This window comes from Bos indicus x Bos taurus, chromosome X (genome assembly GCF_003369695.1).
Source record: "Bos indicus x Bos taurus breed Angus x Brahman F1 hybrid chromosome X, Bos_hybrid_MaternalHap_v2.0, whole genome shotgun sequence".
In the NCBI taxonomy this organism is placed as follows: domain Eukaryota; kingdom Metazoa; phylum Chordata; class Mammalia; order Artiodactyla; family Bovidae; genus Bos; species Bos indicus x Bos taurus.
The window spans coordinates 21,248,261-21,272,469 of record NC_040105.1 but is presented as its reverse complement, the minus strand read 5'-3'; the positions used below and the strand labels follow the sequence as shown (position 1 = coordinate 21,272,469).

General features: G+C 44.9%; 1 protein-coding gene across 1 annotated transcript in view; it reads right to left on the bottom strand.

Moving 5' to 3' along the window:
- PTCHD1 (patched domain containing 1) overlaps positions 1–23,742 on the bottom strand; it is a 65,059-nt gene extending 41,317 nt beyond the window's left edge. The window contains exon 1 of the mRNA XM_027534046.1: positions 23,137–23,742. Within this exon, the coding sequence (XP_027389847.1) occupies positions 23,137–23,487 (351 nt within the window). The 5' untranslated portion in view covers positions 23,488–23,742. The remainder of the gene's footprint in view (positions 1–23,136) is intronic.
- Between the last annotated feature and the right edge of the window lie 467 nt (positions 23,743–24,209).

Genomic DNA, 24,209 nt, shown 5'->3' with positions numbered 1-24,209 from the left:
TAAAACCACCCAATCCCCAGTTTCTTGTGTATTCAAGAATTGGTTATGTCAGAACTCAACCCTTAGGGAGTAAATTAAGATCTTTTGAGCTTCTTTTCATATTGTCTTTTGATGGTGGAAACATTTCTTTGATGTTGGCAACTTGCATGCAGTAGGTATGCAGCAAACATTTCTCAAGGGGCTCTGCTGTGTTCATAAATGTTAATGTCTAGATGCTGCCAACAGCACTTCTCCCTTGTCTGGGGCATAGTCCAGTCTTTTCATTAAGGTTGAGTCCAAGGTATATTGATGACAAGAATGCCCCATAACTCCTCAAGAAAGGACAAGGCCTGCATCCTGCCAGGAATGGAGAGCTATGAGATGACATGCTCTCTCATCTTTCTTCTTGCTGATGATAAAGGAAGCAGGCATTTCTTTATTTGAAAAAAAAAAAAAAAGACCACTCAGAGACACAGTTAACAGCCTCTTTGCATCCTTCTAGAACATCTTAGCAGGTAAGGTCTTGGGCTTCAGTGTTCTCTGTTGACAGCAAGTGCTGGAATATTGCCCAAGTTGGATGAGAGTCCCTATCTTTACATTTCTGGATTTCTGCTCTCACGGAGGTAGGTGTGTGGGAGAGACAGCTGATGTGTTCACTGGATTCCTTCCCAGGCAGTGATGTGCCTGGGGAGGATGTGCTGGTGGAGGCAAATTCTTCATGCATCGGCAACGCTGCCAGGACAGGTGTTGAAAGCCTCCATGATGGCGGCATGTTGGATGTCAGTAAAACTGAGCTGAGTGGTCTGCCAAGATTCAGACAGCTTTCCTTCATGTCGGTCCTCACCACTGGGGAACACTCTGCACTGCTGGGAGGGTGGTCACGTCTGCCTTAATTAACAGGGTCACTGAATAAAATGTGTATGTGTGTTCACTGTTCATTATTGAGGCATAACCTGTATACAGGGATGGGCACAAATCCTAAGTGGACAGCTCAATGAATTTTATATGTGCCTACCTATATAAACATTGCTTGGATCAAGACACTGAACATCCACAGCACCCAGAAGACCCCCTTGTGCCCCTTCTGGTCAGTACCTGCACAAACCCCCGGAGGAAAGTTATTCTGACTTCTATCAACATTGATTACCTTTGCTTATTCTTGAGTTTCCAATAAATGGAATCAGGCATTATGTACAGCTGACCCCTGAATAACATAGGTTTGAACTGCATGGATCCACATACATTCAGGCTTTTTTTCCAGGAAATATCAATACATTCTATAGTACTGCATGACCTGTGGTTGGCTGAATCTGTGGATGCAGAACCATGACTTTGGGAGGTCAAACTGTAAAGTTATATATGGATTTTCAATCATGCCGAGGGTCGGTGTCCCTAATCCCTGTGTTGTTCAAAGGTCAACTGTACTCTTTTGTGTCTCCCTTCTTTGACTCAGACCGTGGCCTAAGATTCATCCATATTGTGTTTATAGCTTACAGTTTAATTTTTACTGCAGAGTATTTTATTGCATAAAAAAAATGCATTTGTTTCATTCTCTCATTAGTGGACCTTTAGGGTTGTTATCAATACAACTGTAATGGCCATTCTTGTAAAGTCCTTTTGTGGACATCTGCACTCATTTCTCTCAGGTATACACAGTGGCATGTTAGTAGATGTGAAAAAGTAAGTTCTCTAACAAAAATAGCTCTGACTTGTACCATTAGTAAACAACCCCCACCATGGTCAATGTCAGGGGGATGTAGGATGTAGGAAGAGAAGTGCTCAGTTAGCTTTTATGAGCCAGCCTGAGCATACCACTGGGTATAGAGACCCAGGAGTGGAAGTTCAGAATGGGAGAGTAGGCATATATTTAGTTGAAGTCTTCCAAAGTGACTGTACGATTTTACATTCACACCATCAATGTATATAGGTTCCAGTTGCCCTATATCCTCAGTAACACTTGGATTCCCAGTCTTTAAAAGTTGTATCATTCTGGTGGGTATGTGTAGTGGTATCTCACTTTGGTTTAAGGTACATTTCCATGATGTCTGAAGCCAAGCACCTCTGCATATGCTCACTAGCCATGTGGCTATACGCTTTCCCAAAGTGTCCCTTCAAGCTGTTTGTCCCTTTGGTTATTGGGTTGTTGTATCTTTATTGATTTGTAAGAGAATATCTAAGTTCAAGACAAGTGGGGCTAGCTGTAAAGAAAGCCAAAAAGAAGTGCTCCAGGGGCAGCCTGGCATGCTAAAAAGAGCCTGACATTGGGGTCATACAGACATGTGTTCATATCCAGCCAAATTGGTGACCACTTGACAATGCTGAGCATATCTCCTTATTGAGCCTCAGTTTCAACATCATCAAAATGGGCTTACTATCTAGAGTGTTGTTGATTTCTGAATGGGACAATGAAGACAGAGTGCCTGGCAGAGATACACATCACAGGTTCTTAGTGTTGGAACCCCTAAGAGTCCAACACATCTCAATCAGAACGTGAATCTGGCATCTTAACCTGTGAGCTTCTATTCATGAGGCATGTGATGGTTTTAATGCCTAGAAATCCCATGTTCTTCCTGGCTGTCTAGTAGTGTTCCTGTCATGGAGCTACCACCTGTCTCTTGATGTAGGGTTTAATTCTTCGTGAGAAATAGCATTTCTCTTTTTGTGGGAGGCACGATGGCAAGGTTTACTAAACATAATATTCTACAGTGCTTTAATTTGATGTGAGGCGGGAAGCATCTGCAGGGCACTTTTTAGAGCAATACTCTGTTTAGGGGGAGAAGTTGCTGCGGAGCAGGAATAATAAATAAGCAAGTGAGGCTGATTTGGAAAGGGCTGCAGAGTGAGCAAGCAGCCTGGTCGTGGTCCCCAGTCCTCCCTTCTCGGAGGGGTGATGGGCTTAGCTCCTGCATCACCTCTTCCAAGAAGCCTGCCTTGGAAATGAGATGAGGTCCTCTCTGGTCCCCCTGCGTGTGGACACATCTGTCTTCTTTCTGCTCTTTGAGTTTTATTCTTTGTTGCAGCCCCATGCCCCACACAGTGCAGGCACACAGTACTCAAGACAGAGATGTTCCGGACAAGCCAACACACTGTGTCCAATCGCCTTGGCATCACTAGCATGCATTAAACAGCTTCTATTTGCATGGCCTGAAACCTAGTTAAATATTGAGAAGTGATCAAGCAGAAGAACTACCTAGTTCTCAAATACTCAGCGGGAAAAAAGAAAACAAACAGAAAGGCAAACACACAGCAAGAGGAACCAGAACATGTGGGGAGAGATGATGACTGTTACAATGAGTATATGTACTTTTATGTCTAAAAGGAAAGATGCTGTGACAATTTAAACACAAAACAAAACAGCACTGTAATGCCTTGCCAGCCCAGCTCTCAAGGGAATACCCAGGCAGTTATTAATAAAGGCAGTTCTAGAAAGAATAGGATATTGGAATTAGGAATAAAGAGATTTTAAATTCTCAGTCTATCATTTCCTCTCTCCTTTTTCAAGCTGAAGTGGCTGCATCAGAATCAATATAAAATAGCCTTCAGATCTCAAACTAAGTTTGGGTTCATTTAAAAAATGCATAAACTTAGGCATTACTCTGTTACCTTGTAAATAACATACTTAGTAGAAAGCTGAGACATAAACACAGTAGTAGCCCTGTAAATGCCACCTTAGTGTTTTCTATCTCACATTAACCATTTAAATAACTGTTATACTCCACAGTGTGCGTCTTATATGTTATGAAGTGCTTCTGCATTATTATAGAATAATAGTGAGCTTTGGATAGTAGTGAGCTTTGTAACTTTTTAAGTTAAAAAAAGGGGCAGAAATATCTTAATGGGGAAAGTAGAAATGCTAAAACAACAAAAAAAAGACTGTTTTGAGATGGAAACGTATTCATGGTGTTTTTCACACAAGTTTATGAAGACAGAGAGCTCCCAGTAGGGAGCAAGGGACTCTCAGTGGGGAAACCCCAGATTGTTTATGTGAGGTGGGGACTGGTGGCTTTGGGGGGTCACCCTGAAAAAGATAAACCATTAGCCATTGGCTGCTTCTGACTCAAAGCTCTGAGGGCACAGTGAGTGTCTCTTGAAGCCCGTACCTGGAATCTGGGGTTTATTAGCAGTGAGTGCTGACTGCAGAGGCTTCAATGCACCTGCTGCCCTGTTGGCCCAGGAGATTGGGGGGGAGGAGGAGTGAGTGTTTGGGTGAATTCCAAAAAACAGCCGCACCAACCCCAAACACCAACCCCAAAGGAGAGACTCGTTCAGAAGAAAATGAGAGCGGTATCTGCAAAGATTTGGGAGAAAGGTGGGGAGGGGCATTCCAGAATATGTAGACAGGCCACTAGCAGTCAAGACAAGGACTCTCACCTTGTTCTCAAAGCATTGAGCCTAGCTTCCTGAAGATTTGTTTGTATAAATCCTTCAGAGAATGTTGCTGTTGTCGTTGGTTTTTCTTTTTAACCGAAGTATAATTGATGTACAACACTATGTTAATTTCTGCTGTTGTCGTTTTTAAATAAGCCGAAGTTATGTTTGGATGGCAGAAACGACTGAACTAAGGTTTTATTTTCATTTAAAAGCATATGCTTAGATATGCCATGGGAAGACAGCTAGGTTGCAAGGATAATGGCTTTACACATTTTAACTCAAGCGTTTTACAAATTTTACTCAAAACAAACGGGAGAGGACGGACTACCTCCCTAATTTATCCTGGCTGTCTCTCTGCTGCCTCCTCCTCATCCTCTGTTGGTTCCAGCACGACTGGATTGAAAACCTGTGAGGTTTACCCTGCACTTCCCGCCTCCTCAGTCGGAGCCAGCTGCTCTCAGCCCTGCCCATCTGAACCACCTGTGGAGTCCACAAACTCACATGCCTGGGCTCCCCTCACACCTTTCCATCAGCACCCCTTGGCAAAGGCTTGGGTATCTCTATCTGAAAAAGCTTCCCAGGGCGGGTACAACGTAGCCAAGGTTGACAGTCCTAGAACCATTCATCAAATCCTGCTGATCTTCCCTCCCGGTCTCTCCAGTCCATCCTCGCGTGCTCTATTTCCATTGCTCCTGATTTGGTTCTAGCCCTTATCACCTATCTGAATGACAGAAACAGGTTCCTAACTCATCTTTTTTGCTTTTAGTCAATCCTCCAAACTGCCACCAGATTTATTTTTCTAGAACACAAATCCCAACCTGTCATCCCTCCGCTTTAAATCCTCTAATGGCTCCGCTCCGAGTGAATGATGGAGCCTGTTTATTTCTTAGATGATGATGGAGAACAGCTGCTTCTTATCCTAGGCAGGCTTTCTCTTAGCTTAAAATGCTTTCTCTTTAACTTTTTATATTAAAGTCATTTAAGACTCACAAGAAGTTGTAGTTACAGTTCAGAGTTCCTATGTATTCATCACTCAGCTTCCCCCTAATGAAAACATCTTACATAACCAGAGTATACGATAAAAGGCATGAAACAGATTTGGTACAAGCCTGTTAACTACAGATGTTTGGATTTCACCAGTTTTTACATATACTCTGTGTGTGTGTGTGTGTGTGTGTGTGTGTGTGTGTATGTGTGTATAATACTATGCCATTTTATCATGTGAGCTTAATTAAGACAGTGGCAAAAGAATCTCATTTTGTATGTAGCAGTGGTGCTCAAGTCTGGTTGGACATTAGAAATTCCTAGGGGAATTTAAAAAGGACCCATGACTGGCCCTGCTCTATACCATGCTTCAATCCAGCGTTTCTCAGAGTTTAATATGTACATAACTCAGCTGGGGTCTTGTAACAACAGATTCAGGTCTTGTAGGTTGGGTGGAACCTTGGTGGCGTTGGCAGACCTAACAAAGTCCCAGATGCTGCTGCTGTTGCTGTCAGTATGTAGACCACGTTTCGAGTAGGCCACCCTGTTTTCAGACCAGTGGAATGAGAGTCCCTGGGTGTGAGACCTAGGCATGGTATGTGTGAATTCCTCCAGGATTCTACCATGTAGTCAGTGCTGAAAACCACTGAGATATGTGATGGAATTCTAAGGCCATATCACCCTTGGAGATCACACCATCCCAATCTCTGTTTGAACCATTCAGGGTCATTTCAATCTCCTCTGATGAGCCATTCAAATGCCAGACAACTCTTGGAGTTAAGAAATCTTTGCTTTTATATGATTCATATTCTTCTGAAATTTAAATGTACTCAGTGTGAATTCTAACTTACCTGGCGGCTCAAACAGTAAAGAAGCTGCCTGCAATGCAGGAGATGCAGGTTCCATCCCTGGGTCAGGAAGATCCCCTGGAGAAGGGAATGGCTACCCAGTCCAGTATTGTTGCTTGGGAAATCCCATGGACTGAGGAGCCTGGCGGGCTAGTCCATGGGGTCACAGAGTCTGACATGGCTAAGCGACTAATACCACCAACAGTGTGCGCTCTTTCAACTTGCCTCTCACTTGCACTTTAATTTCTTCTTTATATTGGCCTGCCCAAAAATTTCGTGTGAGTTTTTCCATGAGATGTTACAGAAAAACCTGAACAAACTTTTTCACCAACCCAATACTTTTTGCCCATCTCAAGAAAAAGGGAGGAAGAGATAGTCCCTTTACTTTCATACCCAAATTCCAGACAGACTGCCTCCAGTTTACCACTTGGTCTCTGCATTCCCTTGTCGACTGGCCTCCAAGCCCATAGTTATCATGGCAGAGGCTCACTTTCTTCAGCATTTGACAAGACTTTCAGCTGCTGACCTTGAGTATCTTGCAGAGAAAATCCCAAGCCATCAAATGGAAATTATCCACAACTGGCTGCCACTGTCTCTAAAAATACCCACATCCATCCGTTTCTCTCCTCCTCTCATGTGAAAATCAAGGCCATGACCCTCCCTCTAAGAGCAGTTGCTTACATTGGGTTCTGGCTTTCCTTTCCTTCTTCCTAGTATTGCTCATCTCTTCTTCTCCTGTGTCCTCAAGCTTTTTCTACTAGTTCTTTCCCGTGAGCTTTGAAATGTGCTTATGTCTTTTCCCATATTAAAAAGCCTCATTGACCCCACTCCCCTTCCAACTCTTGCCATAGCTCTCCTTTAAGAAGCTCTTTACACTTGCTGTCTCTTACTGCACTTGAAAGAGTGATTCATGCTCGCTAACTTCATTTCCTCACCTCCCACTCACTTCTCAAACCACTCCATTCTGGACTCTGTCCCAGCACTCTACCAAAGTCCACGATGACTTCAAAGCAGGTAAATCCAATGACAACTTTTCAGTCCTCATTTTCCTAAACTCTCAGCAGATATACACAGTGAAGTCAATCATGCAGAGTCTAAATAGTATTTTCAACATACTTAAGATGGTTAAGCATTTTGAGGTTTTCATGTGAATCCAGTAGGCCCCATTAAGGCATGGGCTTGGTTTCCTCACTGCTATATCCTTGACTATGTATCTGGCAGACAAAGGTGCTCAATATGTGTGGTTTGACCAAAACCCTCCCTCTCTCCTATGATGAGTTCCATGGTACAACTGTATCCTTTCCTCCTACCTCTCAACCTGGCTTTCCAGTATCTACCTAACTGAAGATATACTTTGTAAATTTAATATTACTCAAGATTCTATCTCTAGCACTTCTGATCTTGTCACCTTCATAAACTCTTCTTGGGCAGTGAGTTCCATCTCACAGTTTGGCTTGTCATCTTTATGCTGACCAATCCTTAGTTCACATCAATACTTCCCCTCTCTTCCAAACTCCTAATCTGAATTTCCATCTGCCTTCTAAAGATTTGCAAATACATATTACGGCAATATTTCAACTGGCATATATACAACAGCTGAATCTTTTCCTGCAAATTTTTTCATCTGTTTCCTGTTATGGTTAACATCCTTCTCCTCTTTCTCCTTAGCCAGTTATGAAACTTCTAAGCCGACATTATCCTTTTCCCTTTTTTATACACCCTGATGCTGGGAAAGATTGAGGGCAGGAGGAGAAGGGGGTAACAGAGGATGAGATGGTTGGATGGCATCATTAACTCAATGGACATGAGTTTGAGCAGACTCCAGGAGATAGTGAAGGACAGGGAAGCCTGGCATGCTACAGTCCATGGGGTGCAAAGAGCTGGACACAACTTAGCAACTGAACAACAACAATACACAGATCCAGTGAATGTCAAATCCTATTGATTCCATCTCCCTATTTTTGGGGTGGTATTTTCAGTCTATATTCAGAAGCACATTAGTTCCTTGGGATATTAATAAGGGTCACCAAAAATGCAAAAAGTATCCATGATCAAAACAAATTTCAGAAATGCTGAACTGGGTAGAGTTAAATAGATTTCTTTACAAAGGAACTTTTAAAAGCTTTTGATATGCTAATATGCATTCAATATGGCCATCTGATATAGGCTACTACATGCATTGTCTCCCAGAGTTATTTGGTCACAGAACCCAATTTTTTTTTGCAGTATCACAGAAGATTTTACTAAACACATTTTGGAAAATGATGGTCTAATCTCGCCCCATTTTTCTCCTTCTGCAGTTATTCTACTCAAAGCCTCTTACTTACAAACTTACATTAACTCTCATGGGTGGAGGAGCAGATCGCCCCCTCTCTAACATCTTGCCTCTCCAACTTAACCCCTATACTTCTGTAAGAACTATCCTTATAAAATTTGGGTCATGACTCTCCCCAGAGTATTAGACATCCTGGCCCTTACTTCTGTCACAGTCATCCATATCCTTACTGATTTTCTGCCTGCTTGCTTTGTCAATTACTAACAGAGGAATGTTGAAGTCTCTAGCTATAACAGTGGGTTTGTCTGTTTCTCCTTTTAGTTCTTCCCTCATGTACTTTAATACTGTTTTTTAAGTGTATATGTGTTTAGAATTGTTAATGTCTTCTTGGAGAATTAACCTCTTTATCATTATGTAATGCCCCTCTTTATTCCTGATAATTTTCCTTGTTCTGAAGTCAGCTGTACCTGAAATTAATACAGCTACTCTAGCTTTCTTTTGATTAGTGTTAGCAAGATACATACAGATTTCTCTATCCCTTCATTTTTAACCTGAGTCTTTATATTTAAAGTAGGTTCCTTGTAGACAACACTGAATTGGGTCTTGTTTTCTCTTGATCCACTCTGATAATCACTGCCTTTTAATTGGTATATTTATACCATTCATGTTTAAAATAATTATTGATATGGTTGGATTAATATCTACCATAGTTGTAACTATTCTCTATTTGTTGCATTTGTTCATTATTTTTTCCCCTTTACTTTTTTGCCTTCTCTGGTTTTAATATATGATGAAAATAGAATGATTCTTTTTTGGGCTGTATTGAGTGTACTGATGATAGCCAATCAAAGCCATTCTTCATTTTTGTTACACTTTTGATTTCTAGCATTTCCTTTTGATTCATCTGGAGAGTTTCCATCTCTCTGCTTACAGCATCTATCTGTTCTTGATGCTGTCTCCTTTTTCCATTAAAGTTCATGATATATTGTAGTTAAATTTCTTGTCTGATAATGCTAACATCTGTATTATATCTGAGTATAGTTCTGATGCTTCGTCTCTTCAGACTATATTTTTTTCTCTTTTGCATGTCTTGTAATTTTTTCCCAAAGCTGGACATGTTGTATCAGTCTGTGGGAACTGAGGTAAATAGAGTTATATGGAGTTTTATAGTAAAGACTTATGCTAATCTATGAGGTTGGATGTATTTAATGTTTCTTGTGGCTCTAAGTGCCAGGAGCTTCAAATTTCTCTATTGTTATTCTTTTTGTCTCTTTTCTTAACTCTGTCTTCCCTAAGTACTCCTTCTCAGAGAGAATCTGTGTCTTGCAGCTCTTCACCTGTAACTCACTGTTATTATACTGGAGTCCTGTTGCTGTGGTGGTAGGGTGTTGGGAAGGGAAATGCTTTGTAATCTTTTGAAGAAATCTCGGTCTTTAAGTGGGCCTTGCCCTGGGGCTATGGCCTTCACAGATATTTCTCCAGTGGTATAGTTTTCTTCCCTTGCCTTCTACTCCTTTTCCTGGCTGCAGCATCTATTTCCTTAAATTCCTGACACCTGTGAACTCCCCATCTTCAACTTATCTGAGACAGAAAAGCTATAGGGGCTTCTGTGGGAAGGAGAAACTTAGGATAAAGTTTTAGAATTGTGCTCTGACAAAGTCCTCTTCCCTAGAGTGTAGCCCTTCGTTATGGAGAAGACGGGTGAATTTCAGGAGGATGACTTCTCTTCCACTTCTTGCCAGATCTTTTCCTTGGGTATCTGGTGGGGTTTCTGGAGGGGAAGCTTAAGAAAGTATAAGCTCCCTCATCCCTCAGAGACTGTAACCCACTCTCCTGTTACTCCACCCTAAGGTTCGTGCACTTGGTCAAAATTACCAATTAAGTGTTTCTACCAGTGACATCTGTTCCAGGTAAGCAGATCGTTTCTTTGTATCTATGGACGTGACTGCCTCTGCAGATTTTGGGATGTCAGTTTGCCCCATGACCTCAGTTCTCCGGTGTGCTCAAGAAAAATCATTTATTTTCAGTTTGTCTAGAGTTTTCCTTTTGTAAGGATGGGGATGACAACTTCCAAGCTCTTTACATGTTGAAACTGAAAGCTTCAGCTTACTCTGCTACTAACTGAAATGTTATTTCAAGGCCATCCAACACAAGGAGCCATGCCTTACTTGTCTGTTTCTCTATTTCATGGGGGCAGTCTGGGGTAGTTATTTTTTAATGATTCTTTCGAAGTCTGCTGGACTCCTCTACTTGTTTGTTAGATTATGTGATGTATCAGTTTTTCATTGGTGAAAAGCAGCACTGTTGAGTAGAACTTCTCTGGTGATGAAAATGTTACCTGTTCTCTCTATTACAGAAACATGGGGCTATTGAGCATTTGAAAAGTGGCTAGTGCAAGTGAGGAAATGAATTTCTCATCTTAGCTAATTTAAATTTAAATCAGATAGCGCCACATCGCTAGTGGCTTCTGAATTGGACAGTGTAGGTCTAAGGCTTTAGAAGTGTAGATGATGGATGATCAGATATGCTATTTTAAAATTCTCCTTGGGTAATTCAAAGTAACAACACAGACTAATGTAATATTACATCATCTGGGAGCATGAGGCCATGTCAACAAAGCTTCTGGTTAGTAAAAGGCAGTCACTGATGGTAAAGGCACTTTTTATAAAAGGAGATGGTAATGTGGAATGTGTCAGCTGAGTGACTAAGGTGGTTAGTCGTCTCCCCTAGGAATCCCCAGGAGCTTGTATTCTTGCCCCAGACAAACACGTGTGCATTCAGTGCAGCTGCCGGGAGATTTGTGTGGCTTTAGGCATGCTGCACTTTACAATTTGTTTACACACATTGTGTCTCCTTCTCTCTTCCAACACCATGATGATGATATTGCCGATCCAGTTTTATGGGTGAGGAAATTAAGACCCCAGAGAGGATAAATGACTTTATCATGGACACTTTGATGGTTCATAGCGTCAAACACAGAACTTCAGGGCTCTGAAACAATGCTGATTCCACCGTTCCAAAATCAGTACTCACTAACCTTCGCTCCAGCTCGACTTCACCTCTAACTGCACCTGACATCAGTCAGTAGTCGAAACTGAACAGTAGCTTCCAGGGCCCTCCCCATGGACCCTTCACCTCTGGCAACCACAGAGCTGGGCCCTTGTCTCAGAAACACAGCATGTAGCTCCTATTTGTACCTGCTCTGCCTTCTGGTCTGATGTAAATTATGTTTCTGCAACAGCAAATGGCAGGTGGCCCTGTGTGGGAAGCTTCTGGAAGGAAGGAAGCTTTGGGAATCATACAGTGATGGTAGCAACACCATCCACACTGTATATGTGTGAAGTGGGGGCTCTCTCTCTCCCTCATCTCTGAGCATCTTTTCTTCTACTCAGCCCCTTTCTCCTAAACTCCAGCTCCTGGAGACAGACAGCAGGGACAGGTCCCTCTGTTCAATACGCATGCGTTAAACTGCCAGCTTCAAGGTTCAGGCTTAAACAGTATCCTTTGCATACTAGCTATGACAACATCACCCAGAATTAACGGCTGAACAAATAACTCTTTCACCCTGCTGTATATGTTGTCCAGGTTTCAACTGAGAGAGAAATGGCATTTTTAGGTTTAGTCCTGGCAGCTAATTACTAGGATGCTTTATATCAGTGGTTCTCAAACTGTGGTCCTTGGACCAGCAGGTACAGCATCACCTTGTGAACCTGTTTGAAATGCATGTTCTCAGGCCCCACTCCAGACCCAAAGAATTGGAAACTCTGGGGTGAGATCTGAAATCTGTTTGGACAAGCCCTCCATGGGATGTCCACTCAAGGTGAGGAACCACTGCTTCAGAGTATGGAGGCAGTTAAATGGTACTAGTTAGTCAGGATACACAAAGGCTCTTCTTCAGGTCCACCAATTCACTGATCTAGTCAGCATGGCTCTCAGACCAGCAGCAGCAGCAGAGCTGGGAGTGTGTTCAAAATGCAGGAGCTCAGGCCTATTGTCTCAGACCTATTGAATCAGAATATGAACATTAATAAAATTCCCAGGAAATTTGAAAGCATATTCAAATTTGAGAAGAATTGCTCATCTTCTCTTAACCTGAGGTTAGTTTCATGTGAAGAGTTTAGGTGTAGAGAATCAGGAAGGCTGAGACGTTTTCTTTGGTGGATTCGATTTTGATCCTAAATAATTGTAGATTTCTTTCCTAACCCTTTGAAAAGAAATTGTAGAAAAGGGAAGATGGGGAAATGCACTGACCTAAATGGCTAAAACCCGTAGTCAGCAAAATTTTCCATTTCACAGTTTCAAAGGGCTTCAGAATTATCACTTTGCCTGGTTCTCCTGGTCTCTGGCCATTCTGACACACTCCTCCCTTTGAAGTGCTTGCAGATCTACTTATGTGAGCAAGATCCCAGGGAAGCACTGTAGTCATGTAAATTAAGTGAGAGGGGAGAGTTACTGACTCTCTCACCTATGTTTCGGGACAATCCCTTTCTAGCATGCGGCCTGTGAAAAATAGTGAAGAGAACCTTGACACAGGACCCCTCAGCCTCCCAGAGGTTTTCATTCCAAAGGTACTTCTGGACAGGAAGTGAATGCTTCCTTTTTGTGCAAAGCCCTGGCAAGCGTGAAGAAGAGGTTCTGAGCCCTGAGAAACCACCTCAATGAGCTGAGATGCAATCTGCCCATCTCCACTGACAGGCTCTGCCCACCAGCGAACTTAGGAGCTGTATGCTCAGCATACGATGAATCCAATCATGTGTAATGACTCAGATGGAGTCGTTAAAGACCAACAAATTGCCAGTGTGAGTATTGAGAATGTAGATTGAGCACCCATTATTGCCTCTTGGATCAAAGGAAAAAAATGCCTATGTGAATTTACTCAACAGGCAATAATGGCTCTGAAAGAGCTGGCATATATGCAGAAATAACAGCCATTTTCAAAGTAAATACAAATGATGGTAACACACTTACAGAAGGAAATGGTTATGCAGTGCCTTCACATACGTTATTGCACCGCACCCTTCACCTTGAGCGGGTGTGCAGGATGCTGTTACACTCACTGCAGATAGGAACCTGCTTCTCACGGATGTTAGGCTACTTCCGCAAAGTCACAATCTTTAGGAGAAATGGGATTTGAGCTTGGCTTTCCAGCTCCAGTGCTCTGTTCACAACAGCCAGATCTGAGCCCTGCTCCTCAATGTTGTGCTCCACTGACCAGCAGCATCATCAGAGAGCTTGTCAGAAATGCTGAACTGCAGCTCCTACCCCAGGCTGAATCAGAATCTGTATTTTCACGAGATGCCCAGGTGCTGTGTGGGCATAAAGCATCTAAGAGCAGCCAGTCTTTACTCAATATGACTACTTGCCTACATGCTGTACCACAACTAGAATAAAAACAGGAGACAACAATGCAGAACCCAAAAGTTAAGGTACTGGGCATCTGAAAAAAATTTTTGAGCATTTATGCTAGCTGTTTAGTAGAGATGCATTTTTTATTGAGACAGTTATAAGAAACTGACAAAGCCATGGTATTTAACAAATTTGTGGAGCCCATGAAGAATGGGCAAAGGAATCTCGAATGCTGAGAAATGAACAGTTCTAGTGAGATGGTTGGATAGTATCACTGACTCAATGGATGTGAATTTGAGCAAACTCCGGGAGATAGTGAAGGACAGGGAAGCCTGGTGTGCTGCAGTCCATGGTGTCACAGAGTCAGACGTGCCTTAGCAACTGAACAACAAGTGTGTCTGTTAAACTCACCAGAGATACACTGATTTTGTACCAGCATCATTTTTTAAGTTTATCTCTAAGAACAAGTCTTTCTCTTACCCTGGGCTCCCTCTTGAAAAATGAAAGGCTGAATGACATCACAACAGTGATCTCTTGAACTCTGATGCTAATAGCTGTGAAAACCACTTGTCCTTGATTTAAAAAAAAATGTGTTTCATGTTTACATTTCAGTATGGGTTTGGCCAGTGGTTTTTGAGACTTCACTTTATGCAAGTAAGGATGTGTGTAGTGGACAGCTGACTTTGAGGGTGTTTGTTGGGAACTGCAGAGTGCTCTGCTTTCCCAAATGGGAATGGACCCCTGGAGACCAAGGTCAAGTTTACACCTTGCCAAACTACTTGAAGCGAAAGAGGTGTTCAGGGTTTGGGCTTGGTTTTTCTTTATATGAGTTTCTCCTCATATAAAGTAAGTGTCAGCAGATCCTGAGGCAGAATGTATGCTTATTGCTTATCATCAAGTTTGAAACCAAAATTTATCAAGGATGAGAAATAAAGACAGATCTGAAAAAATCACATGGCCATGCTATCTGGCAAAATTATATTTGAGCAAAATAAATGAATAGGGAAGGCATATCACATTCTATATCCTTTGAGCCGTCAAGCAGCAACAATTTATTAAGCACCTGCTGCACACTCCATGTTATACTGGTTTCTAGGAGAGATTTGGGTGTATAAGACATGGTGCTACCCTTGAAGAGCTTTATGATGTTGCTTAAGAGAAAGTATCACATGACATTACAGCAAATTATATGAAAGAAAGTGAAAGTCACTCAGTCATGTCTGGCTCTTTGTGACCCCATGGACTATACAGTCCATGGAATTCTCCAGGCCAGAATACTGGAGTGGGTAGCCTTTCCCTTGTCTAGGGGATCTTCCCAACCCAGGGATCGAACCCAGGTCTCCCACACTGCAGGCAGATTCTTTACCAGGTGAGCCACAAGGGAAGCCCAAGAATACTGGAATGGGTAGCCTGTCCCTTCTCCAGGGGATCTTCCTGACCTAGGAATTGAACCAGGGTCTCCTGCATTGCAGACAGATTCTTTACCAACTGAGTTATCAGGGAAACAAATTATATAATACTATCTAATTAAGCATTAAAGAATGTGGATATAACTGAAAGACAGATGGATTTAAGGGAGGGAGGGAGCCCTGAATTTGGGAAGGCCTCATAAAGTAGGCATGTAAGTCTGACCTCATGATAAGGAGTGAATGCATTTCTAGGGGAGAGAACAAGGTAGGTACATGTGTGAAGAAGGGGACTGTGGGAGGGAAAGAGGGGCTGGACACCGGCCACTCAAGTGTGGGGGCCTGCCTTATAAAACCACACATCCAGGTAGTGTCCAGGTCCAGCCTGGAATCCTCTTTACCACCATCCAGTGGCAAAACTGAAAACGGCAGTTACCTATCAAAATTCAGGAATAAGTGAACAGCTATGCTAGATGATTCTTGCCCAGAAGCGAGGAACACCCCTTAGCAATGCAGGCCCTACACTCCTGGCTGTCTGTCTCTAGATGGGTGGAGATGCTCTCGGAGTCCCACCCACATTCTCTCCTCTCACTCACCTCTACAGGTCAAGGCCACTCACCGGGAACGCCCGCAGCTCTTTGCCTGTGCCTTGGTTAAAGCGTCTGCCTGCAATGCGGGAGATCTGGGTTCGACCCCTGGGTCAGGAAGATCCCCTGGGGAAGGAAATGGCAACCCACTCCAGTATTCTTGCCTGGAGAATCCCATGGACAGAGGAGCCTGGTGGGCTACAGCTCACAGGGTCATAAAGAGTCAGACATGACTGAGCGACTTCACTTTCACTTTCTTTTCACTTTCATAAAAGAGCAACCACAAAAACAATTCTGATTACAGGGACACATGTGGCATCTGGGATCGCTAGAGACTATTTCATGTCCCAGATCAACTAATGGTGGCTGGAGACGTGGCTGGGGATGGGGGGGGGGGGGCAGTGGTGAACAGCCGGGTCCTTTACCCATAGCTGGGATAAGTTGTACAGAAGTTATCCAGCATCTCCCAGAGTTCCCCAGTGAGGCTGGGCACCAGGTGCTCACAGTGGATGCTTGTTTGAGAACACTCCCTTGGACTGGCTTCCCGCTACTCTCTACTTCATGTCCTCACTTCTTTGCCAATGTTTTGGGATATCACATCCCAAGGCAGCACTCCAGTCCTCACCTTGACCATATCTGAAGCCCACAGGGTAAACCTAAAGTAGAAGACCTAACAAAGAGGCTCATTCAAAATACCCAAAACAATATTCTCAGGAGGACTTCTTAGAGAGCACGAAGATAAAAATAGCTTCCCTGTTCCCTCACTGCCTTCTTTTGTTCAAAATATGACTTCTGGAGTCGAAGGTATGACATATTATTCAGGGCTTCCCATATGAAATAACAACTGGTGTTGATTTCCTTTTTTTTTTTTTTTTTTGTCTTTTAAAGGTTAGAGATTACTCACCTCCCCTGCTGGTCATTAAATCAGTCTGGCAGGATTCCTCGGAAGTTCTGTGGCCTTCCGGGCATGTGGCGGCAGCACAGGCAGGGCTGCAGACAGGCCTGCTTGCTGTGATGTGCTAGCAAGCAGGTGACTTCAAAGGTCTGCTTCAAGCCTATCTCAGGTATCACTTGGGGCTCACACTGAGCCCCAAAGTCAGGTACCAGATGGCGTATACCACAGAGTCACAGCTGATTAGATCCCCGAGCTCGTGTGCCAGGGATGCTGCAACCTCTCAGGCAGGAAGCAAATAACTTCTGTTAGCTTTCTTCTCCTTCTCTTAGTTATTATCACAGGAAGTCACCGGCTAAATGCTCAGCTGCTATAGTAGGGTTGTAAGTCTGGTGAATCCTGAGAGGTTCAGTCTTTGTGTTCGTTAAAAAAAAAAAAAAAGCCTCCTTCTCTAACTCTAATGTGGCATCTGTCAAGATACTCTGAGCCATTAAAAAGGTGGGCTTCCTCTCACATGACAGCTTTATATTTAAATTCCAGTTTAAATTAGCAGTTTACCCAAAGTTTGGCCCCAGTGCTTATCTACACAGGAGAGTAAAAGATGGCACCTCAAATCTAAATGAGACAAACAGCGTGGGCACTGGAGGATGCTATTCACACACATGACATGTGCTTAGAAATCAGACAACCCTAGAATGACACTGAACTTGGATTTTTCGGATGCACCTTCTATGAAATGCAAAGAGAATGAAACGAGATCTCACCCTCCCCTTACTTTGCTCCTGGTGCAGCCGACACACACACACACCACTCTTTCAAGCCTGGCCTCAGTCTTCTCTAAGAGTACTTGCCACTTGGGTCACTCATTGAAGGGACTTGGGTTACCCAAAGCATCATAGTACCTGTCACCAGACAAAGCACCCCGAGATTCTAAGAGCACATTCCAGTGTCAATGGAGATGACCTTTAAGGTGCCTTCCAAACCCAAGGGTCTTCCATCTCTGTCCTCTGGATACAAGCCCTTCCTTTGTCACTTAATGTTCAGCAAAGCAAAGCAGCTAGGCCAGGCAATAAAGTGCCGCCTTCTGCCTCCTCGGCAGGTCACTGCTCACAGTGGGAGCTTACGTACCATCAGGAGAAGCCGGGCCTAGTGGGTGACGGCCAGGACTGGGGCCCAGGCCTGCCAGTAATAGACACTCTGACCAGTCTCAAGGCCAGCTTTACCATTCAGGCAGTTAGACTGTATTCAGTTTCCTGGGTTCCTCTGGAGTGGAATTTGGACCATAAAGGACAGAGCTGTACGATGGCAAGAGAGCTGTCTCTTGGGGAATGTTAACGCTGGCAAATCTGGTCTTTGCCTCACCACCCATACGAGCATGTCCTCAGAGGTTGTACTATTTGTCCCCAGTCAAACTTCTATAAAATTTTTGGATGTGAACGTCTCTTTGGCATTTTTTCATTTTACATAATCAATGCAGATGAAAAAATCCTGACAGAACAAAAGAAATATACAAATGAACCCTTTCAGGCAGGACTTGGGACCAAATCATTCTTTGCTGTGGGAAGTGGTGGGGGGCTATTCTGCACTCAGAGGATGTTTAACAGCATCCATGACCTCCACCCACTAAACACCAGGAGCAAGTCACCCCTAGATGTGAGCTAAAATGTCTCCAACCATTGCTAAATGTCCCCTGCAGGGCACAGTCCCCCCTGGTTCAGAACCACTGCCTTAGAGATGATTTAACAGCATTAACTTCTGAAATTGTTCCAGTCAGGGAGATTTGGAATACAGTATAGAAGGTTTGGAATACAGTAGAGGAACTTCTTTATGTAAATATTATAAGTAAATATTTTAGGCTTTGAGAGACATGGGCTATCTCTGTCTCATATTATTCTTTGTTTTTGTTACAATTTTTTAAAAATGTAAAAATGCCTAAGCTCAAAAAAAGGCTGGCATTTGCCAATCCTTAGACTGGAGAGAAAGAAATGATGGCGCTTCCTGTAATGATTGAAAGTGCTGAGACAGTATTTGGAAAAACTGAGATCTTGATCCAGCTACCAGGTCTCTGTGACCCTGAGCTAGCAGTTGTGCTGCCCTTCATGGAAAGCTTGAGTTAAAGAGTTCCAAGTTAAATTCTATTAATCTCATTTCACAACTTTTTTCTCCTTAGTATATTTAAACATAAAAAGTTTACATAACATAGACACTCGATATTTGAACAAAATGAGATTCCCCGGTAACAGAAAGAATGTCTGCAGAGTGAGTACGTGACCTCCCCTTGGTTTGGAGTCAAACAGCCTATGAGGTTCTTCTGAAGAAGAGGACAAGATGTGAAGGAGATGCCCCTACCCAATCTCAAAATTGAGATGGTTTTTGATATGACTACACAGGTGATCTTGGAAAAAGAGAAAGGAAGGATGGTATCTAGGAAGAAGAAAAGCCTTAGAAGCTGCCTATAAAGTTGTAAACATAAAAATGTCATTTTGAAAATACCTTTCAGAGTAGTTCTGGTGGCGTTTTCTTTGCCCATCACGTAAACATATGAGCAGATGGGGGCAGATCCCTTAGACAGTTATTGAAGGTCTGTCATGTGCTGGGGACTGTGTTAGTGAGCACTGGGGTTCAATCCACCCTGACCTGGCCTGTGGACAGCACTCAAACAGGAAATCGCTGTTCAATCATCCAGAGATTTTTCCCCTAAAATATTCTCTTTGTATATTGCTAATGATAAACGTATTACTTTGGGCACGTGGACTTTGTATTAGTGGATTTCCATTGACACGGGGCAGTGTCAGTCAAGAGAATGTCCTTATGATTCTACTGTTGCTGTTAGATGGGGATGAGATTTTGATCAAATATATTTGGATACCAGAAATGTACATTTTAAATCACTCAAGGAGTTTAGTATATGATAGTGAGAAAAGCAGTGGGCTGGGAGTCAAAACCCTGGGTCACAGTCCTGGTTCTGTCCTTAGTTTTTTATTTTTTCTATAGTATGTCAGTTAATTTCTAAGGAGCAGTTTTCTCAACTGTATAATGGAACCACACCATTTTTTCTGCCTGCCTACCCTTTGGTGTTTGCTGTATTTAAATGTATTACAGGTTTATAACTAAGCTGTTATAAAGGTGATATCATTATTAGAAGGAGTAAGCTGAACTGGTTCTTTACACAGATGATCCTGGAAGAAATCAAGTACTGTCGTAGTCACAGCCAGATCAGTTATCAACTAGGTCTTGCTCACACTTCACTTTAGGTGATCAGAAAGAAGCATGTCCATATAAGCCTGTGAGGCACTACTCTGAAATTTGCTCTGAGATGAACATCCTGGATTTTCTGTTAAGATATAATAATGAGCTAAATTTAATCTTCTAGCAAAAATGAAGACTTTTGAAGATCAACATGTATTTAAAAGGGTTCAAAAATTAATGGCTGGCCTCTTACCAGCATTATCAGGCCCCCCCTACTTTCACCCCAAATTACATCTTTGCTTTGTATCCTTCAGAGGAAACCATTGCTAGGGAGAATCCCTCTTCTTGTAGTTTGTGATCAGATTCTACACTGCAGAGGTCAGTGGTCAGTGTATGGCAGTCATGTCACTTGCACGAATTTGAGAAAGCTCCTCCAAGGCAGATGAGCTGAGTTTGCAAATGTGGATTATTATTTTTTTTTCTGTGATACTCCCAATTATATTGGGTTGGCCAAAAAGTTCATTTGGGTTTTCTTGTAGTAGCATGCTGAAAACCCAAATGAACTTTTGGGCCAGCCCAATATTTTAAAAAACATCAAACGGGTGTTCACTGTTTGTCATCATCCCTTCCTCAGTCTGTTTTGGATCAGAAAGTAGCTGGACTAATATTCCAAGCAGGCTCGCCTTCATTGCATAGGTACACGCCCAGAGCCTGAGGAGGAGTACGTGACATAACCCTGGGAGCTACTTCTTCGGTTTTGTCATGGGGCCTGGGAAAGCCTCAAAGCCTGGTTCTGCTTTGTCCACTTTACTTCCCCTGTGATGTGATAAAACAGGCAGGGGCCAGCTGGTGGTGTGTACAATGTTAAGTGTCAGGTCTCCTTGATGGCAGCAACAAAGTATCAGAGAAACACCAGAAAGGGTAGAAAATGGTGACTCTCACTCCTAACACCTTTTGTAAAGGACTAATCTTTCATGTCTCTCGTAGAAAAAGAGAGGAAGAAAGTCAGTGCTTGTTCCTACACTTTACATTACCATGACTACCAGGGGTCCATTTTTCTGGCCCCCGGCTCCACACCTACCACATAGAGAGGTTGGATATAAGAAGAAAACAATGGATATATAAAATTGAAGGCAATTCCCTCAGTTGCCCGAGTCTGGGTTTTCATAAGCTCTGTGAATTCACTTTCACCAGAGAGCCATCAGCTAGAAATGAGTTCTCACCACTAGTCTACTTGGATTGATCTTCCCCAGAAACCTACAGCATGAAAAAACACCCAATTTCTTAAAACAATTCACTCACAAGACCGCAGTCCTTTAAAGTTGCCCTTTAGGTATGAAGCAAAGCCAGCCTCCCTGTCTCTCCACTCCCAACTTTCTCGTCTAATACGGTTTTCTGTCCTGAACAGATCAAAATCAAATCCGAGAGAAACAATCCAGTTGAAAAGAGATCTGACGTGCCTGTTGATGTCTCATTAACCTTGAGAGTGAACGTAACTGGTGACTGCCCATCACAGTTGCGTGACGGATTGTTAGGGGAAATAAAGAGCCAGTGGAACCATCACCTCAAAAAATAAAAACGAAGAGAAACATCATTTAAATAGATCATATATCAAAAAATGGAGCAGTTTTCTAACTGTCAGGACTGGCTAAAGTATAGTTTCCTTAAGCCTATGGTGAAATTATTACATATTTTCTGGGAAAAGCATTTGTAGCAGTATTTATGTGTGTGTCAAAATACATTAACTGAAGCATGGGGGGGGAACACTTTGATGTTGGGAGTGTAATCATCAGAAAAGCAAACAACTCAGGATTGATGTTACTAAGGTTCTGTGATGAGTGTGTGTGATGATGTGTGTGTCGTTAAAAATATCACAAGCCACCCAATGTGGGAAGGTCCTAATTCCCTTGAGTCTCTACTCAGATTCCCCTCACTACTAATTACTGATTGATGTCAACAAAAGACGGTGGAAAACTATAGAGGAAAAAGAGCTTGTCTCTAGGGGGTTACCTGCAGAGGGAAAGAGAAGAAAGGAAAGAGTTCCCTGGGCTCACTGGCTGACTCCTGGTGGGAGAAGTAGATTAGAAATCTACCCAGCCTCCAATCCTAGATCTGGACCCACACAAGACCAGCACCTTCCACCCCTCCACCCCAGGGCTCCAGCTGGACTGGTTCCTGTGTGCCCTCCCCAGAGGAGGACCTTCAGTAAACAAGACCCAGAATCCCCACCAGGACTGGGATGGAACATTCTAACCTATCTTGGCTTTTCTTTCCTAAGGTCTTCACTTTTCCATCTCTAGTCCTCACTCTTCTGCTTTTCTTGGGAACTTCCTGAAAGTTATCACCACTGACCTCACTTTTTACACCAAATTCTCACCTAGGGCTGTGGCACAACCTGTTTCTTCCAGTGTCACCCTTTAAGCAGCTGCTCGGCTTACTGTGCTCTTGTCATGGCCACGCAGCCCTGGCTTCTGTCCTTACTCTTTTGCTCTGACCCTCACCCTCACCCCCAAACGCACCCACATACAAGTGAACCAGTGAACCACCTACCCCCTTTCCCAGAGAACTTTTTGCATCTTGAAGGAGGGGAGCTACTGTGAAATATGAACCGACTGCGAATTACAAACATCATTTCCCACTCGGGAAAACAGATGGCCACCTCGCCCGGGGAAGAGGGGAAGAGGGCAGCCCCTGCTTTCTGGGAACACACTTCTTCTTTACCATCCCGCTTCACATTCCTCGGCCCACTCACAGCCCCTCGGAGCAGCCTTTTCCAAGACACTCCACTCCCCGACTGGAGCAAGGAAGAAGAAACGAGGACAGGGGAGCAGGCTCTCTGAATCCGCCCCCCGCCCCCCTCCCAGAGAGTATTTTGTTTTCAAGTAGCAGGACTTTCTAGAATGTCTTCTCTAGTTGGGCTCCTTCTGGCCCAGTTACCCCACAGCCTCCCCGCCCCCAGGACCACTGCATCCAAAACAAGCGCACCGATCACAGCACGGTGGCCGCCGCCGCCCCAACTGTTGCAGCGACTGCTGGGGTGGCGGCGACGGCGGCCAGGGCCGGGCCGGGCCCGGACACTACCCGTCCGGGAGGCTGGGAGGCTCCGGGCGGCCTTCGAGGGGCGCGAGGTGCAGCAGAGCCCCTGCGGCAGTCGCCTGGGATGGGAGAGGCGGCGCTCTCAGCCCGGACCCCTGCGCACAGCCAGCCCCACCGCGGCAGCGGCGCCGGCAGAGGCTGCCCGCGCCCGCCCCCCTCTCACCTTTAAGATCAGGTCGGTGTGATGCTGGTCCAGCATGTTGGCTTTCTGGAAGGAGGTGACGATGACCCGGCCGTAGCGCCCAGGGGTCTGCAGGTCCGAGTACAGCCGGTGCTTGGAGCGGTTGACCGGGAAGAGGCTGTTGACGAGGTTGCGCTCGATCTTGGCGAGGCTGTGCTGGGGCGCCAGCAGGTGCTCCACGCTCTCCTCGACCTGGTAGCGGCTGAAGCTGGCGCCGAGCAGGATGGAGATGAGCACCGGCGCCGAGGCGAAGAAGACAGGGTGACTGGCAATGAAGTGGCCGAGCCGGGAGAAACACGTCCTCAAGCCCCTGTGTAGAACCTGCCGCAGCATCCTAGAGCAGAGCGGGCGCGGGAGGAGGGCGAGGCGCACGCTCGGCGCGGGCTCGGGCGGCGGCGGCGGCGGCGGCGGCGGTGGTGGCGCCCGCGGCGGCGACGGCGGCGGCGGCGGCGGCGGCGGAGGCGAGACCCGGTGCTCTCCCGGAGCCGCGGCACCACCATCGGGGAGTCCCGCGCCGCGCCTCGGGAGGGTCCCCTCGGGCCGGAGACACGCCCTCCTGCCCGCGGCCGCGCCCGCCCGGAGAGCCCCCCAGCTTGGCGGCCTCCGCGCCGCCCCCACCCCGCCCTACCCCGTGCGCCCTCCCCACCCCCCGCCGCCTCCCCGCCCGAGGGGCTCCGCGCGGCGGGGCAGCGTCCCGGCTCAGCGCGGGAGGGGCCCGGGGCGGCCCCCGCGGCGCGTCATGACCCCACTCACCCGACCCCCGAAGCCAACGACGGGGTGGCGCGGGGAGCGGCGGCGGCGCTATCGCGGGGAGACTCTGCGCGCCAGCCTAGGAACACGAGGACGGAGAATTCCAGGCTACACCCAGTCCCCTCCCCTCCCAGCACTCCCCTCCCCTGGCCCGGCCCGCCGCGCGCGCCCTCCCCTCCCCTGTCCTCCTCCGGGGAGACCCAGAGACGAATAAAGAAATGGCCCTGATTTTCCAAACAAAAAGTAAAGAGTTGTCCCGGGGGGCGTCGGGCGGACGGGCTCAGAGCCGAATCCCCCCCAGAGGC